General features: G+C 34.3%; 1 protein-coding gene across 1 annotated transcript; it reads left to right on the top strand.

The window, feature by feature from the left end:
• The first annotated feature begins 5,790 nt into the window (after positions 1–5,790).
• On the top strand, positions 5,791–8,903 carry LOC131066146 (alpha pinene synthase, chloroplastic). The gene is made up of 10 exons (XM_058000846.2): positions 5,791–6,069; positions 6,168–6,358; positions 6,435–6,520; positions 6,654–6,868; positions 6,997–7,094; positions 7,197–7,289; positions 7,429–7,644; positions 7,730–7,868; positions 8,152–8,397; positions 8,524–8,903. The coding sequence occupies exons 1-10, from the start codon at positions 5,839–5,841 to the stop codon at positions 8,818–8,820; spliced, it is 1,812 nt and encodes a 603-aa protein (XP_057856829.2). The 5' UTR covers positions 5,791–5,838; the 3' UTR covers positions 8,821–8,903.
• The last annotated feature ends 8,814 nt before the right edge of the window (positions 8,904–17,717 follow it).

Below are 17,717 nucleotides of genomic sequence, written 5' to 3' on the forward strand. Positions count from 1 at the left end.
AAAGGTTTAAGAAGGCTTTAGAAGGAAACCATTAAAGGCTTAAAATATTTAAATGAATACATTAAAGGCTTGAAGACTCTAGAAGGAAACCATTAAAGGCTTTAAGAATTTGAAGGAAGCCATTAAAGACTTGAGTTGATGGGTTTTAGGTTAACCTTTGGATTATAAATGTGCAAACCATTAAAGGGTGATTAGGCTAATAATAGGGGTTTAGACATGATTAGAAGGATGGTTAACTTGCAACTTGCATTTTCTAGAAAGTGCAAGTGGGCGAGGGATTTAGGAATTTAAATAAATATTTATTTATTTAAATGTGAGAGATGGGATATAAATAAATGTTAGTTTATTTAAATGTGAGAGGGGGTTTAATTAAACAAATATTCTTTATTTATTTAATTAATTGTCATAATATGGTTAAGTGAATTAAATCAAATAAAATGAATAGTTTATTTCATTAATAGAAAAATATAGTGAGGATGAATTAATTAAATATTAATCTAATTAATAGTTGAACAATGGTTAAATAATTAAATATATGTAAAATATTTATTTAATTAAATGACAAAAATGGGTGTCTACATTAACCATTCTAACTGAATATACATTCAAATTTTAAGTTTCAAAGTATGAATGAATGGACACAACGAATAAATTAGATCGAATATCAACTTTTTTATATCAAACAATAGAATAATTATGTATGTACATATACAAAAATGGCATATATTCCAACTTAATAAAAGTTTTACAAAAATGTAGCATTTTCCATCTTGACATCTATATAGAATAAAAGTACCTAATATCTACATGTCCGAGTCCTTGAATGAACACAATTGAAACTATATGTCTGTATCGAATCCTATAGTTGTGGTGGATCATCAAAATTGAGCCTCTTTGAAGTATTACATGGGTCTAAAGATGGTTGCTCAACAATAATTAAAAAATAAAAGTAGATTACTTATGCAAATAATAGTTTACAATTGTTAAATTAACATCAAAATAATTATATCTAACTATACATTCTTTGAAATCGAATTGTTGATTAGCTCATGTCTTTGATTTTTTGTTGAAATACATTCTAAAAATGATGGCCCTCTTTGATGATTAAGTCATACCATATCGCCGAGGAAAACAATCTATGTCATGGACGAATTGTGAATATGAATATACTAGGTAAAATAAAGTTGATACAAGTTAATACATATAATGTTGAAAAAGAAACATAAACTAAACATATATCTACTTCTATCTGAATGTATATCTATAATTTAAAATAAACGTACGCCCAAGCCTCTTATCATTCTCCTATTATAGTAGGAGGGATCATCATTGATGAAATAGGTAAGGCCATTTCTTGTATAAAAAATGACAAGATTGTAATACAAAGAATATACATGTACATATAATCACAATATAAAGAAAATAAAAAAAGAATATACCTGTTAGCTCTCTTCTTCCAATGTATAATCTGCAATCATCAATGTTGTAAACCCCATTTGTTGATGTATATAGTTCAGACAAAAAATGTAAGACTATCGACCTAGATGTACATGTATAATCATAATACATTTAAATATAATAATTCATATAAGTTATTTAAACTATTATTTCAACTAAAATTATGTTCAATTACCTTTCCTTAGTTAGCTGATCTTGAGGAAGAAATTGACATAGGTTCCACCTCAGTCACACTTTGTATACCCTACAAGAGTAAGACAAGATCAAGATATAATGTTAAAATATAATTTAAGTAATCACTTTAAATGATATGCACATTAAATAAAAAATTTAAGGTCACTAATGTGCATAAAAGGATACCGTAAAGCTTTCTAGGCCAAATGAAATGGCTGTAAAGGAAGCATCATGGAACTATGAAATCTGGTCCCCTGTCAATACCTATTAAACTCCACATAAATATACATTATTAAGTTAATTTACTTTATAAAAAAATTATTTTGAATACAAGGTCTTATCCTATTTTGACATTTTATAGTTTTTTTTACCTCTGATGAAGATGAAGGTGCATAAGCTGTTGTAGGAATGGTTGATGATGTAACACCCTCTACTGCTACATCTTGAACTGCATAATGTTTTTGATATATACTTAAAAATATATTTACATTTGGAAAATTTAAGTATTTAATAAATAAAATTCAACATACCCTTGTTTCAATGCCAAACACCTGATCCATCAAGTAATCTATGAACACCACATTATTTGATGTGCCAACTTGACATATGGAAAGCCAATGTGAACACACATGAGATTTTGAGCAAGCTACATGTGCATCAGTATATCTCCCAAAGCACATATGGTAACAAGTAGAGACATGTGAGAGCTAGGTGTAGTAGAAGTAGATGGCTGAGCTATTGCACCATCATCTAAGCCAAGAGGTTGGTATAATTGTGTGCCAAGTAGGATGATAGTGCCAGTCAATGTGGTAGATGCATGAAGAGTTTGTACCTCCATAGACTCCTTTAGACCTACTGGGAGAATGACATGAACAAAAGGTTTGGTTGCTAGTGGTATCTGATTTAGGTGGTTTTTGTACCTGCTGAGCTCTTGGTCTATCTTGGGAAAAGCCTCCACCATTACCTTGGAACTTCCTCATATCAAAATAATTGGAAATTTGATCAAGGATAAGATCACAATAAAGTTTTATCAAAACATATAGAGGCACCTCATAATTATTATGAGGTTGGTCAAAGACCATCCACCACCTATCCCAAAAATTAGTTTTGATTCCCTTGTGATTACATTGATGTGTTGAAAACCTCTTTTAATCAAGAGGAAGATGTTCATTGGTTCTAGAATAAGTGAAAAGAGATTTTTTTTCTTTATTTTTTATCTTTCATTGCATCATACGACAACCCATTTTCATAATAATCATGACATGAATCCCTATAATTTCCCCAATTAGTTATTTTCTTTATAATTTCATCAGCACTTGCGACCATTGATTCCAAGGTTGTGGCGAGGGATGCATGATGCTGGTGGTCTAAGTTCTTCAGTTTAGAAACTAATTGAGAAATAGTGGCCCTTTATTTTGTGCTAAATGACCTAAAAAAACATTTTGTGTGTTTTGTGGGGTTTTCTTGGAGGAATCCGAGGGTTGGCCATTTGAGGGTTATTCTAGGGGTTTTCCTCAGGGTTTTTAGGAGGAAAATTTTTTTTAGGCCAAAGGTTTTGAGCATTTGATATGAATTTAGGAAAATAATAATAATAATAATAATAAAATAGTATAATTTTAATAAAAAGTAATTGAAATGGATAAACAAATCATGATGTACTTGTTTGACATTGTGGCATGTTGATTCAGTTGAAAACAAAGAAAACATGATCGGGTTTTGTTTGCTATTTTTGGAGGGTTTTTAACTCTTTTGTGAGGGTCATAGGTTAAAATGACCTAGTTAGCAAAAACTATAATTAGAAAAATGCAATCGAATTCTTTTGATTTACAAAACCTAATTGCATTTTTGCTACAAATTTAACACGAATGAGGTTCTAATTCAAAAACCTTGTATGAATTAAGGCTTAGATTTTTGAGCCATAACACGTTCAAGTTATTTGAAAATTCAAATAACCCGAATGCATTATTTGCATTTTTGAGTTTTTTTGGGTGAGTGGCCATTTTTATGCTCATCATCTTGGTGCAAATACCCATTTATCTCTCTCATAAATATTTAATCATCTAGATCAATAATGATATACTAATGTACTTAAATTATATAGTTTTTGTTACTTAGTCTAATGCCATCATAATGAGTTTCTACTCATAATTCCTATTGATGTATTAAAATTTAATTGATACAACTAGGGACAACTAGTGTGATCTTAGTAATGTCATCTAATTAACCATAACCTAAACTATTAGCTATAGGGTGAAGAAGAACCATGATCAACATACTTGAACATTACTAATAATAACATTGTCTTATTATAATCAAGGGGATACAATAAAATATGATTCTATTGTATAGTGACCTCCTAAATTTCATAGCTAATAGATACTCTATCAATTTCATTGGAAAGTAAGAAGCCATTTCAAAAAAATTGTAAAAGAATCCAACAAACAAAAGCATGTGGGTTAGATCATATTAGGTAACTGGGGACAAGTGTTATTTTCAAAACCCACACTAGATACAAATTCATTATATAATAATTGGCTCCACCAAATATAATTTACTTAGAGATTTAATCACAAATTTAAATCATTCAATATAGAAAGAGTTTGTGCATAAATTGTATATTATTGAATTGTGTGTGTTATTTTAACATTGATAGTACATTAAAAATAACTGACAATCAACTAAAAGAACCAATAGATATTAGTTGGAGCAAGCTTCCTATATAAACTATATGTCCATACCTTAAAAAATAATGGTGGAAAGTGAGTCTTACAATTGTCTAATGGATACAAACCATTTATTAAAGACAAATAATATAATAGTACTAAGGAAAAGAAAGAGGAGATAGCTGAGAATTATATTTGTCAACATGTGATAGCCTTGAAAACTCTAGCATACATTTTCCCTACAAGTCTTTCATTCATCCATGTCTTGGGAGCTATGGCCAATATATTTTTTCTTTGATGAGCATATATAACCCGTTCCAAAGATCTCATTTGAGATTTTTTTTGTTACAAAGGTCATATAATCTAGATATAAACTTTCAAGACACCATTTGTTGAAAGTTTCTAAGACCTTTTTAACAAACCCATTTTGTGAATACAATGCAATAATTACAATTGATTAAACCACATCTCTTTGAGGCATTTATAAAAAAAGGTTCACTTTTCCTATGTATCCATCAAGGTGTTGGAAACTACTACATCTAATAAAGCTCACCTTTCCATTATGCTTTGATAGATATTTACACTCGTTGAAAATTATTATTTTGGCGTATATAGGGACTATGCTTGCAAAGAAAAATTGATCAAGTTGGTCATAAGTTTGTTGTATTTAGTTAATCACGTTGATACCTCATGGGGAAACCAATAGATCTTTTAGGCTCCTACATGTGGCATATCTATCCACTAGAGCAATTGCAACAACTCGTCACCTTTATTTGTCTCTACCTTTCTTCCATCATGTTTTTAATGAAATTCCAACATCCTTTGTGCTTTGATGGACTTGCCTCCTCAAGTGACAAGGCTACTATTCCTCACAATGATAAGGTAGTCCCCTACTTGATGTCATACCCCTAAGTAAAAGATACTCTCTTCTCATATTTGAAATAACTTGTCTCATAAATATCTTATGTCACCTCTTGATCATGTTTGTAGCTCACACAACTCTATTTATTTATTTTTTTTCTTTTCTAAGTTCATTTTCCCTCAAGCAATGTCTAGGGTAGAGGTGGAAGGCCCTCTCAAATTGAAAATATTTAGAACTCTTTCTATATATTACGATACATGTATATTTAAAAAGACAAAATTCAGATGATTAAAATATAGGTGATTGATTATTAAAATATCTATAAAAAAATCATCAGCCAAAATTGTGTCAAATCATTACGCCATCCAGTGAACGTGCTTCACATTTGTTTTTTGATGAAAAATCTTGTGAACCGCGTGACAAATAAGAGTCCTTGTGACCGCACTCCTTTTTCACGTTTTTGGTTTCTTTTTTTTCAATTCTGCCTAAGTTAGTGAACGTCTCTGTCGGACTATTTTGCATAACATGTTGTGAACGTGCTCTCTGCTAATTATGTCACCAAAAAGAAAAAAGAAAAACGTGATTAGATTTTTTGGTTATAAAAGGCTGACAGGAAATACAGTCTGCACAACCATCCTCATTCTCAGCCAGGAAATACACCCTGCACAATTACCCTTAGCAATGGCGCTTATTTTTACCCCTTCCTCTGCCTTGAGCTTCTGCTTCAAATCTAAGCTTACCCATCGCATTAAGCCTTGTCCCAAATCATTCCCAACATTACCTACAAAATGTCTGAGTCGGCCGGTCTTGGCCTCCACTAGTGTTAAAAATGTGACTCGGCGCACAGGCAATCATCATGCAAACTTGTGGGACGACGATTTTATACAATCTCTCCCAAAACTCCCTTATGATGTAAGTTTATTTCATACCATTATGCTTTCCTATTCCATTTTTTTTACATGATAATATGAATTACAATGTTTTTTTTTGGTTTTTCTGGGATTAAGCAGGCTCCTCAGTATCGTGAGCGTGCTGATCGACTTGTTGGGGAGGTGAAAGACATGTTCAATGCAGCGGGCGCTGCAGATTCTTGTGCAGACAATATTTTGAAACGCCTTCAAATGGTGGATAAAGTTGAACGCCTCGGAATCGGGCGACACTTTGAAATGGAGATAGCAGAAGCACTCGATTACGTTTATAGGTATATTTTATCAAAGATTTGAGGTTGGCATGTTATATGTATGTATGAATTGTAACTGAAAGTATTTGGGTTGCAGGTTTTGGAACGAGAGCAGTAAAGATCTGAATACGGCAGCTTTGGGACTTCGAATCCTTCGACTTCACAGATATCCCGTTTCTTCAGGTCTGATGCATATGCTTTACTGTATTATTTCATTTGAGTATGGAATCTACTATAGAAGGTTTCTATTTAAATTTGAATTTATTTATTTATTTTATTCTAACTAGATATATTATTTTGGATGGTGTAATGGCAGATGTGCTAGAACAGTTCAAAGCGAAGGATGGACAATTCTTATGTTGCACTACACAAATAGAAGGGGAGATACAATGTATTCTGAATTTGTTTCGAGCTTCATTGATTGCCTTTCCAAATGAAAAAATAATGGATGAAGCTCAAGCCTTTAGTACTATGTATTTAAAACAAATCTTGGAAAAGTCTCATATTCTTGGTGCCAGTCTTCTAAAAGAGGTAGCAAAGATAGGTGTACATATACGCATAATCTATATTTCTGATTATTATGTTAAATGACAAGAAATCTAGGAAACGTTATGTATAACAATTATCTAAATCTTCATTCGTTTTTTTGGTATGAACAGATAACATTTAATTTAGAGTACAGATGGCGCACAAATTTGCCCAGATTGGAAGCAAGAAATTATATTGATATCTATGGAGAAAACATTTCATGGCTCATGTAATTCCAATACTCTAGTTTTAATGATGTTTATATTTATACTAAATTTCAAAGAGAAAATTCTTATAAACTTATCTTATCTCTCTAATGTCTAATTTTCAGGAACATGGATAATCAAACTATTTTATATCTAGCTAAATTGGATTTTAATATTCTACAATCATTGTATCGGCCTGAGCTTCAAATAATCTCTAGGTGAGTTGACTGTCTTAAATAAAATTCGTGAATAAGTTTCTTAGTACAAGTCTTTTAAATCTTTCATTGTGGTTGAGTTGAGCTTAGATATTCTTTTTATATCTTATACATTTAAATTTTAATTTTTTGTGATGTTTAGATGGTGGAGGGATTCAAGGTTGTATAAATTGGACTTTTGTCGTCACAGACATATTGAATATCTCTTTCAAGGATGTGCAATTACTGGAGAACCTAAACATTTAGGTTTTAGAATTGCTTTTGCAAAATTTTCTGCTCTTGCAACAATAGTTGACGATATCTATGATACCTATGGCTCTATTGAAGAACTTAAACATTTCACAGAGGCTTTTAAGAGGTAAGTATTCCCTTGCACATTTTAACTTTAAATATTTAGTTTTTGTCATGCAAATAATCATGCATAGAATTGAAATGTTGTTTAGGTGGGATTCCACTCCTCCAGATTACCTTCCTGAATATATGAAAATCACATACTCTGCACTTTATGATGGAATTATTGAAAGTGCACAAGAGGCATCAAAGAGTCAAGGCTATGAGACTCTCCACAATGCTCGAAAAGCTGTATGAATACACATCTCTTAATCTAAATAAAAAGATATTTATATGGTTATTTATACTGACTTAGTTATTTATATCTGGTATAAATTTCTAATTTTATTGCAAAAATTGTCTAGATATTTAGCTTCCATATAATGAAGTGAAGTGGACATTGAAAGAATTTAATTTTTTTTTTTTTAACATTATTTTTAAAAATGGTATTGCTTTTAAGACATGTAAGCAAACTAAAATTAATAATATAGAACTCCGTGATTGTATTTGAGTAAGATATTGTGTTCATGTGCAGTGGGATGACTATTTAGATGCTGTGATGCAAGAAGCCCAGTGGATTGCCAATGGGCACATACCAAATTTGAAGGAATATTTAGAAAATGGAAGAGAGAGTTCAGGCTCTCGTACTACTACATTGCAGTCACTATTAACGTTAGATGCACTTCCAGAAAACGAAATTCAAAACATTGATCACCCATCTAAGTTCAATTATCTTTTTGGATTGACTCTTAGATTAAGAGGTGACACTAGGACCTTCAAGGTATGCGATAACTTATCAATTAAAATACAATATTTATAGATGCAAGAATGCACATAAGGGAAAAAATAATGAATATTTAACATTTTAAGTATTTTTAAAACTAAATATCATTTGTTTGTTTTGAAGACTGAAGCGGATCGTGGAGAAGTTGCTTCAGCCATAGCATGCTATATGAAAGAGCATCCAGAATCTAGTGAGAAAGATGCATTGAAGTATCTGAATTTTAAGCTAGATGAACATTTGAAAGAATTAAACTTGGAATATTTGAAGAATGATGGTGTTCCAAATTGCATCAAGGATTATGGTTATGATTGTTCAAGGTGTTTTGAAGTTTTCTACAAAGAAAGAGATGGATTTAGCATTTCTACCAAAGATATGAAGAATCATGTAGAACGAATCCTTATTGAACCGATTAAAATGTAATATCTTCATTTGTGTGCTCTTCAATAATTATTGATTACACCTTAAAGTGTAATAGAGAAATTATATTTTACATAGTTGACTAATAGATGACTGCTTTAATAGGTTTTGTGAATATTTTTTTATCTTATTTGCTCAGCATTCTATTCTCTACTAATTTAATTTGTACATAGATCTTAGTATATGAAGGTTTTATGTTTTATCATACTGAATTTCAATTCAGTCAAATTATACTCAAACACAATTTACCAAATTTAATAATTTCAAAACTATTTTATTAAAAATTTGCCAGAGTAACCAAAACAAATATGCCACAGGCATCAATCATCTCAATATCAATTCTTCACTGCCCCATACATTCCTCTATGCATTCTCTTTCAATTCTTTGTTATTGTCATGCGAGCTATGAAGTATTTTGTTTACAATTTTCCATACACTGCTGCCCTATTCATTTCACCTATTCTCTTGGACTTCTACGCTACTATATTTGCTGTATATACCTTCCTCTTATTTCCACGCCATAAATGTCTTCTTCCTCTGACTTTGGCGATAAAATCTTTTCTGCTGTCTTATTTTACTCTGTTCCCACGCCTTTCTCCCGTCTTCCTTCCTACGCAATCTCTTTCCTTGAGCACTGAAGTTTTTATGGCAGCTTTATCAATACCTAGGCCTCTTCACTTTCCAAGCAAACTTTGCCTCTCCACAATGTTTAGTGCCCTTTTCCAACTCACATGAATAATTTATTGGTCTTGTTATAATCTCTTCAAGTGCACGCCTATTCTCCTTATGGGCCTTTGCAAATGCACAAACTTATGTATCCTCCAATATCAAAGATGCTATTGGTAAATTTTAATTTTAAAACCAAATTTAACAAGGTTCATTATATCGAAACCAAATGACATGTTAAAAAAAATAAAAAAGTTAAAATAAAACTGAAATGAAAATCAAAATGGTCAAATCAAAATGGTCAAACAAGAAAATAGGTTTTATAGTGATACAGATTGGTTGTGTGGTCAATTGTTTCAACATTACATAGTCTTAAGCTTCACTTGTTCTAGATGTGTATATTATGGTTCTAATATATAATTTATTATAATTACTAAGGAGTCTTATTAAATTGGAAAGGTAACCTAATTTTATATATTTCACAAGAAGAATAAAAAATTATTAAACACAAATGAGAGTTACAAAGTAAGAATGACCAAGCCCTTCAAAGAATAATGAATTACACATTCCTATCCTCCACAACAAATTTCTCTAACATATGAGTTAAATCAAAAGACAAATGTCCCCTATTCACATTATTGCAACCCCCATTTGGCCGTGCAATCCACTAATCTTTTCCACTCCCTATGAAAATGACAAAGGTAACATATTCTATAAACCTACTCAAACTTAAAATTTGTTGAATAATGACAGTTAAATGCCAATTAGCATCATCCAAGTGCTACTCATTCAACATATTCACCACCACTTTTGAATCAAATTCACAAATAATCCTTTTTTGCCAAGTTTACAATCTCTCTCACCATAACATACAAGATGTTGAGAGCCTCCATGAAGTTATTCGTATGAAAACTTTTATAAATGGAAAAAAAAAATGAATATCACCACAACTATTTATACCAATAGCACCTATACACGCGTGACCAAGATCCCCCCTAGAATAACCATCAAGTATTTATATAATTTAATTATGCCAATTTGAAAGGTGATAATTACATTGAAGATGTCAAATGTGGATGCAAAAACCTCCCCCAATAAAACTTAGAAGCATTTAATTTGACATGTTTGTGGCACTTAAATGCATGAAATGTTTTAAAAATATTTTTTTTTTATTATTATTATTATTATTTTATATTAAAAGATTAGTTGTTAATAGGCGTGTGTGCATGTTTGTTTGTGTGTGTGTGTGTGTGTGTGTGTATTATAACGTGGCTAATGCCACTAAATATATTGGATTAAGAAAAGATACAGTAAGTTTGGAGTATCTAAAGTAGAGGGATATGAACATACTATTAGCCAAAGAAAATGCTTCATCTTCTGCATCAGAATAACATATTAAAAGTATATTACCAGGCCTGACTGTAAGACAAAAGAGATTGCCAAAACCAATGGGAGAGAGCACATTACACCATTTGACTACGTATTGTCTCATGTGGAAGCATCTCCAAAGGAAAAATACAAATAGAATCATCTTGTTGGTGCACGGTGTGCTCAGACAACATATGAAGGGTAGACAAATGGTTCAAAGCATCCAACATGACCCCAAGAGGCACTTTGTTGTGAATTATTTCCATTTCTAGGATAAACTAATCAAAATCATCACAAATGATATTGTTTCTAATTACATCAACATTAGATCTACACAACTAGTATTAGATACCAGATCCAAAAGACTCATACACTCACCAATTAGAGCCTCACCCATAGCCAAACAATAATTGTTTGAGAGCTATCTCCAAGTCAGACATTGAAAATAGAAAGGGATGTATATAAACATTCATGAGGGACCAAGCCATCTTACAATCAAGCAAAATATCTATACATATTGACAAGAATTGAGACACCACTTCACTATATTAAGCAGTATGATTTCAAAGAAGCTAATCTTGGCCAATTAGTGATTTGATAGATAACAAAATATAAGAACACAAACAATTGAACACCCTACCCAATTTATCCTTGTCATTGTCAACAAGGTCATGATGTTGCCAGAAACAAATAGAGGTCAATTCTATTTGTTGTTACTCAAAGTAATGGATGTAGTTGTAAACCCAATCAAAGTAGAGAACATGTGATGTAGGGCCTCCCCATACACACTCAAAAGCATTCTTTAATATCACTTGATGAAGGGTACTCTTCTTACAAACCCAAACACACAACAAAAATAGAGAAATAGTCAAACAACCCAAAATTATAGAATGGAAAATTTCATAAACTTTTAATTATTCTACTGAAAGGTAGTTCATTCTGATCATGTTCAGCTGAAATTGAAACAAATAAAATCTAACTTTAACTTCAACTACAACTAACTAACCATTTCAATAGAAAGGAAAAATAACTAACATTTAATGAACTTTATATTTTTAGGAAAAGAAAGAGAAGGGTTAAGATTTTATAGAATAACAAAATTTCCAAAGAGTGGATTCTTAACTCATTACAATTGGGAGAGGGAGAGCATCATCAAGGGTTTTTTTTTTCCCAAACAAGGACATAAGTCCCATGTGCCACTTTCTATTGGAAGGGATTGACCCTTAATGAGGGTAGCAAATAGAGGATAGAAGAAATTGCCATTAAGCCTCTGAGACTAATGTTTATAATCTACACTTACTACCCAGCCATACATTATAGGTACCCCCTAAATTTGCATGATACTCTAGCTAGTGGTGTATCTGACTCTTGTGAACTAATAGACAGATGCTGAATACAGTGCCACCTTGGCCAGGGTTTTATAATAAGCACGCACTAGTGCAGTCAATGTCCACCACCATTACTCAATATAAATAATAAAATATGCATACATGTAACTTACTCTTGGGTCCAATAGTCCATTGGTAAACTTTGAGAAACTAATTTCAAGGTGGATAGAGGGATAATCCTACCATGGGAATAAAACATAAGTCCTTATTTAGCTCAGGGTGTTGAGTTTAACATAGAAAGGACCCAATTCAGATAGAATCACAATGAGCTTCACACAAAGATTGGGTCTCAAAATGAGCAAATAGAGCTAATCAACATGAATACCCAAACCCTTTCTTACTTCCCTTATTATAGTTCAGTGTGTTGGCATATATTGCCATTGATGTCAACCTTGATGTCAACTAGGTCAAGAAGTTGCAGGTTATAGAAGAATTGGTAGGCACAAAGAAGGTGGTTTCATGTGTTGGAGAGGTGTACATAAAGTGGTTTCATGCTCTACGAGTTCCTCACAATGTGTTTGATCCATCGCCTTTGATGTGTACAAGTTGCAGAATTGAAAAATGTCAAAAATCCTTCTTTCTGCAGAAGTCGTCATGATAGGTTAATTGTCTTGGAGAAATGGTCTTGAAGAAGCAAATTGGGGAGACCCTTGAATAGTTACCGAAGATAAATTTTATCTTCTAAGTGTTCTAGGAAATTGGATCGATGTGACTTTGGCCGATCTAGGAGATGCTTTTGGATGTTCTGTTCATGATCATATAAGTGATATCCCTGTGATATCTAGCAGATGAGTAGCCAAGTATTGTTATTGGGCTGAAAATTGACCTCGACAAGAGTCACATTGGTGTGAGAGGTCAGGCCGATGGAAGAAATATGGGAAGATCATCGGAAAGAGTTTGGCCAATGAAGTTCGACACCGACAAGAGTTATGAAGATGGTATGAGATCTAGAAGGTTGGTCCGACTACACAAGTCACACCGATTTAGAACATAAGTGAATACATTAGGATGTGTCTACCCGATGTGCACAACAAATGGATGGTGATTGAGATGAGTTATAAAAGTAGGGTGAGATCCCAAAGATCACCCCTATAATAGATGATACATTGGGTTGAGTCACCCTGATGCGAACAACATGATCAATCGAGTTGATCGGCGAGACTGAGATCGTTGGGATCAAATTGTAATGAAAAGGATGACTATGTATGTCACCCTGAGAAAGAAGAATGTGAAGGACTTCAATAAGACATCTGTTTGTTAGCCTGAAAAGGTAGAACGAGAAATGTCTTCATCGATTAGACTTGATCAAATCAGGAGGAAACATTTGATGCCAACACGACCATATGAGTCAGTCTGATAACAACAATGAAAGGATATCAACGTAACTCTTAGTGATGACCACGAGGAAAGGAAATCCAAGAGATAGTGGGGATCAGAGAGAGTTTCCCCGATGAGTAGACTTGCTAAAGCATAAGGTCATTGACTGAATCATAATGATCGCTAGTTGTCAGTTTGATGTGATTTTGCAGGGTATGCCATATTTGCAGCCCCATTGTCACAAAGTCCTACATGGCGGTTGACCACACTTGGTTGAGTGATCTAGATGATTTTTATGATGACATGTGGCTTCCTAGTGGTCGATGAGAAAATCTATTTTGTAGAGGTCAGCAAAGGTTGAAGAATTCATTAAAGGTGCATCAGTTGCAGATGGTTGAAGGGCTTGAGGTGATTGACAGAGGTAGAGTCAAATCAGTCTAACAGATTGAGTTTTCCAAATATAGAAAGTCAGTACAATGAACATCTAGGAAAGATGACAAGAGTCATTCAATGCAGGTGTTTGATCCAAGACAGAAAATCCAATTTTCTACAGACTAGAGTGCAAAGAGACAAAATAATTAATTTTTAAATGTAGATTTGGAGGAAAAATATTCTAGTGTATAGAGTTAATTGTGTGGGGTAGTAAATAAACTTGGAATGAGGTAAATTTTGGGCATGTAGATAGAGATAAAGACGAAAACTAAAAAAATCCCATGTGGATGGAGTGTGTGAACTAATAAAAAAAGGGAAAAGTTGTCTTTGCTGCTGTGTGTGTGAAATTGCAGAAATGGAAAGTGAGAGAACAAAGGGAAGACCTAAGATCTGAACCATGAATGCAGAGAGACAAAGTAGACAGTAGTGAATAGAGAGCAGAGAAGATTCAACAAGGTAAAGCAGAGGCAAAGAGAAGAAGAAAAATAAGACAGAGATAAGAAGGGCAGAAGATAAACATCAAAGAGGTAGAATCAACAAGAGTTACAAAACTCATTTGTAACAAGGTTTTCCATAGAGTTGATTTGTAATTCATTGTAGATCTCTAAGTGTGTGCTCAGAGCAGGGGTAAGTTCTCCTTTGAGTAGGTGCTTATAAAAATAGGAGTTGGTTCTCCTTGGGTTGGTGCCCTAAAACATATTGTACTCAGTTTTGTTTGTGAGGCTAAATTGGAGTAGTAAACTCCAACATCTATTCTCACTGAGGTTTTTCCTAGATTGGGTTTTCCTCATAAATCTTTTGTTGTGGATTGATTATTGTGTGTGTATGTGTGTTCTCATTTGCCTTGCATCCTTTATCCCTACACACTTAATTTAGAATTTTCTTTATAATACAGTGATTCACCCCCCTCTTAGTGTCCATTTGTGTTCTTCAATTAGTATCAGAGCCATAGGTTCCCTTACTGTAAAGCTTACTCTAGCTTGGGTAGATCCTATCTTTTGAACACGATAGATATAAATGAATCCTCCTCTAAAGCCCCTATGTTTGATGGTACTATCTATGTCTCTAGAGCAGAAGAATGGAAACTTACTTGTCTTCTTTAGGCTTTGATGTCTAGATGTCAGTGAAGAATTGTTATACTGTTTCTCAAGTTCCTCTTACTAGCCTTGATTCTAAAAGGGAATATGATAACAATGTGAAAGCTAAGAATGTAATCTGGAGTGGCTTGTCTGATATAGAGTTCGTAAAAGTCATGCAATGCACATCAGCAAAAGAAACACGTGACAAACTTCTCATCCATTCACATCCAATCATCGTCTCCTCAACTAGAAGAGTGTTGTGAGCAACAACAACAGGGGATTCACGCTTCATTAGATGAGTCATAAATACCCACTCTTGCCAGCTAGCAAGATATCAAGGTAGTTGAGAAAGATAGGAAGATCAATATTTTTTGCTCAAACTTAGAATTATCAGGAGGGTGTCCAATCAGACATCTTGCATAGATTGAGCTTTGTAGGCCATCCCATGTCATGCTTACCTCTAAGAATGAAGTTGAGCATCAAGGAGAGTAAGTTTTTTTTCACCCATCCACCTCAGGAGGACAACATTGAAACATGTCTGAACTTCATTGTTCTCAAGCTTTGGGAGGCATTCCAATAACTTGTTGCGTGCCTATCTTTTTTCTTTTCCTGGCTGGTTGTCCACAAACATGAAGAGCATCCGAAGCTGGTTAGGAAAGACAACTATTTTTATAAGCTTGTCAATGGCTTTGTTTGATCTTGCTTTCCATATAAAGATATGTAAATATTAGACTAGAAGTTGTTTTTCTTTCATAAGTGCTTGTGCACGTGCTGCATTCTCCTTAGGAGAGTGTGGGCTTTAGTTTCCAGTTTCCCTCCAAGTGATGGCCCACATAGGTTTTGGGTCTTTTAATGACTCAGTGATTAGTGGATGCTCAAGGCTTCTGGACTTCATGCTGAGAAGGCAAGCATCCCGCAAAAATCGCCAAAAGTATTGTCATTTTATGACACCTTGGTCCACTACTGAGAAACAATCAAAGATTCGTCTATGGACTAGCATTGCTCCAAGATTGATCAAGAAAGGATGATGAAATAATGAGGTGAAGTGGTGTTTGTCAGAAGTTCCCTGGCCCTCTGTTTTCCCTTCTCTGGAACTCCGGAACCCTGATGTTCTGAAGTTCTTTTCCCTTGTATCCTTCCTTCTTCCTTTTCCGGAACTTTGGAACCCTGAGGTTCCAAAGTTCTTTGGCTTAGTTCTTTCTTTCCTACTGTGGAACTCCGAGGTTCTGAAGTTCCCTTCCTTCCCTTAGCCTTTCCTTAGTTCTCCGGAACTCTGGAACCTCGAGGTTCCGAAGTTCCCTCCTTGCCTCTTCCTTTCTCCGGAAGTCTGGAATCCCAAGGTTCTGAGGATCGTAGTCTTGTTTCCTTTCCTTCCCTTCTTCCCTTTCTTCTCTTCTTTGGAACTCCAGAACCCCCGAGGTTCCAAAGTTCCTTTCCTTTTTCCCCTTTCTTCTTTTCCCAGAACTTTGGAACCCAGAGGTTCCAAAGTTCCTTTGTTTTCTTCTTCCCTTCCCCAGAACTCTAGAACCTTGAGGTTATGAAGTTCCTTTACGCAATTCCCCAAAACTCTGGAACCTCAAGGCTCCAAAGTCCCCCCTAACCTTTCTTCCTTCTTTTCTCTAGAACTCTGGAATCCCAAGGTTTCGAAGTTCTCTTCCTTTGCTTCCCCTTCTTCTCATCGGGACTCCGGAACCCCGAGGTTCTGAATTTCTTTCCCTCCTTGCCTTTTCTCTCTAGTTTCCCTGAATCTCGGGAACCCCAAGGTTCCGAAGTTCCTTTCCTTCTCTTACTCTCTCTATCCCAGAACTCCGAAACCCCGAGGTTCTGAAGTTATTTCCTTAGCCTTTTCTTTTTTAGTTCTCTGGAACTCTGGAACCTTGAGGTTCCAAAGTTTCCTTCTTCTCTCCTTCCTCCTTCCCGGGCCCCAGAAACCCCAAGGTTCCAAAATCCTTCCCTTGCCTTGCTCACTTCGGGAGTTCTGTTTCCTAAGTCCCCAGACTTCCTTCCGACTGGCGACACTTTCAGATGGTTTGATAAAAACTCAAGGCTTTAAATCCTTTGACAGTTTTGGTGACTTATGCAGTTTCTTTTGTGGAGCCACAAGGGTGCATTAAAAGTTTTTGATAGGATTTCCATCAAGGGAGGTACGGGGCCATGCTTGGTGACTTATGTCATGTCTGACTTTGTATTGTTAGTCAATCCACCTTCTCAGGATTGACCTTTGTGGGTATGGATAGGTTGCTTGCATGTACAAGTCAAGTGCATGCACTTCCTTGCACTTCCAGACTGACATGCAGGGGTCATGATCACCCTTGTAACCATTTTTTCTATATAAAGGATGTTAAGTACCATTGTAAAGGGTTCTCTCCCTACTGGCTTGAGCTATCCCATACTCTCCCACTTCTCTTGTATTTATCTTGCATTTATGCAACTTTAAGTTTGGCCATTGGCCTTATAATTAGTTGAATATCACCATTCATTTCTTCTTTCAACATATGCCTGTTGTGTATGTTTTGTTACCTTCATCATAGGTGTATGTCTTGTGGCTTTTCTCTCCATATATTTTGTGTTAACTTGTTTTCTGAGTGTGACTTGTGGGAATCCTTTTGCCCTCTTCACACTCAGTGAATTCTAACCTCCATACATGCAT

This window comes from Cryptomeria japonica, chromosome 1, assembly GCF_030272615.1.
Source record: "Cryptomeria japonica chromosome 1, Sugi_1.0, whole genome shotgun sequence".
NCBI lineage: Eukaryota > Viridiplantae > Streptophyta > Pinopsida > Cupressales > Cupressaceae > Cryptomeria > Cryptomeria japonica.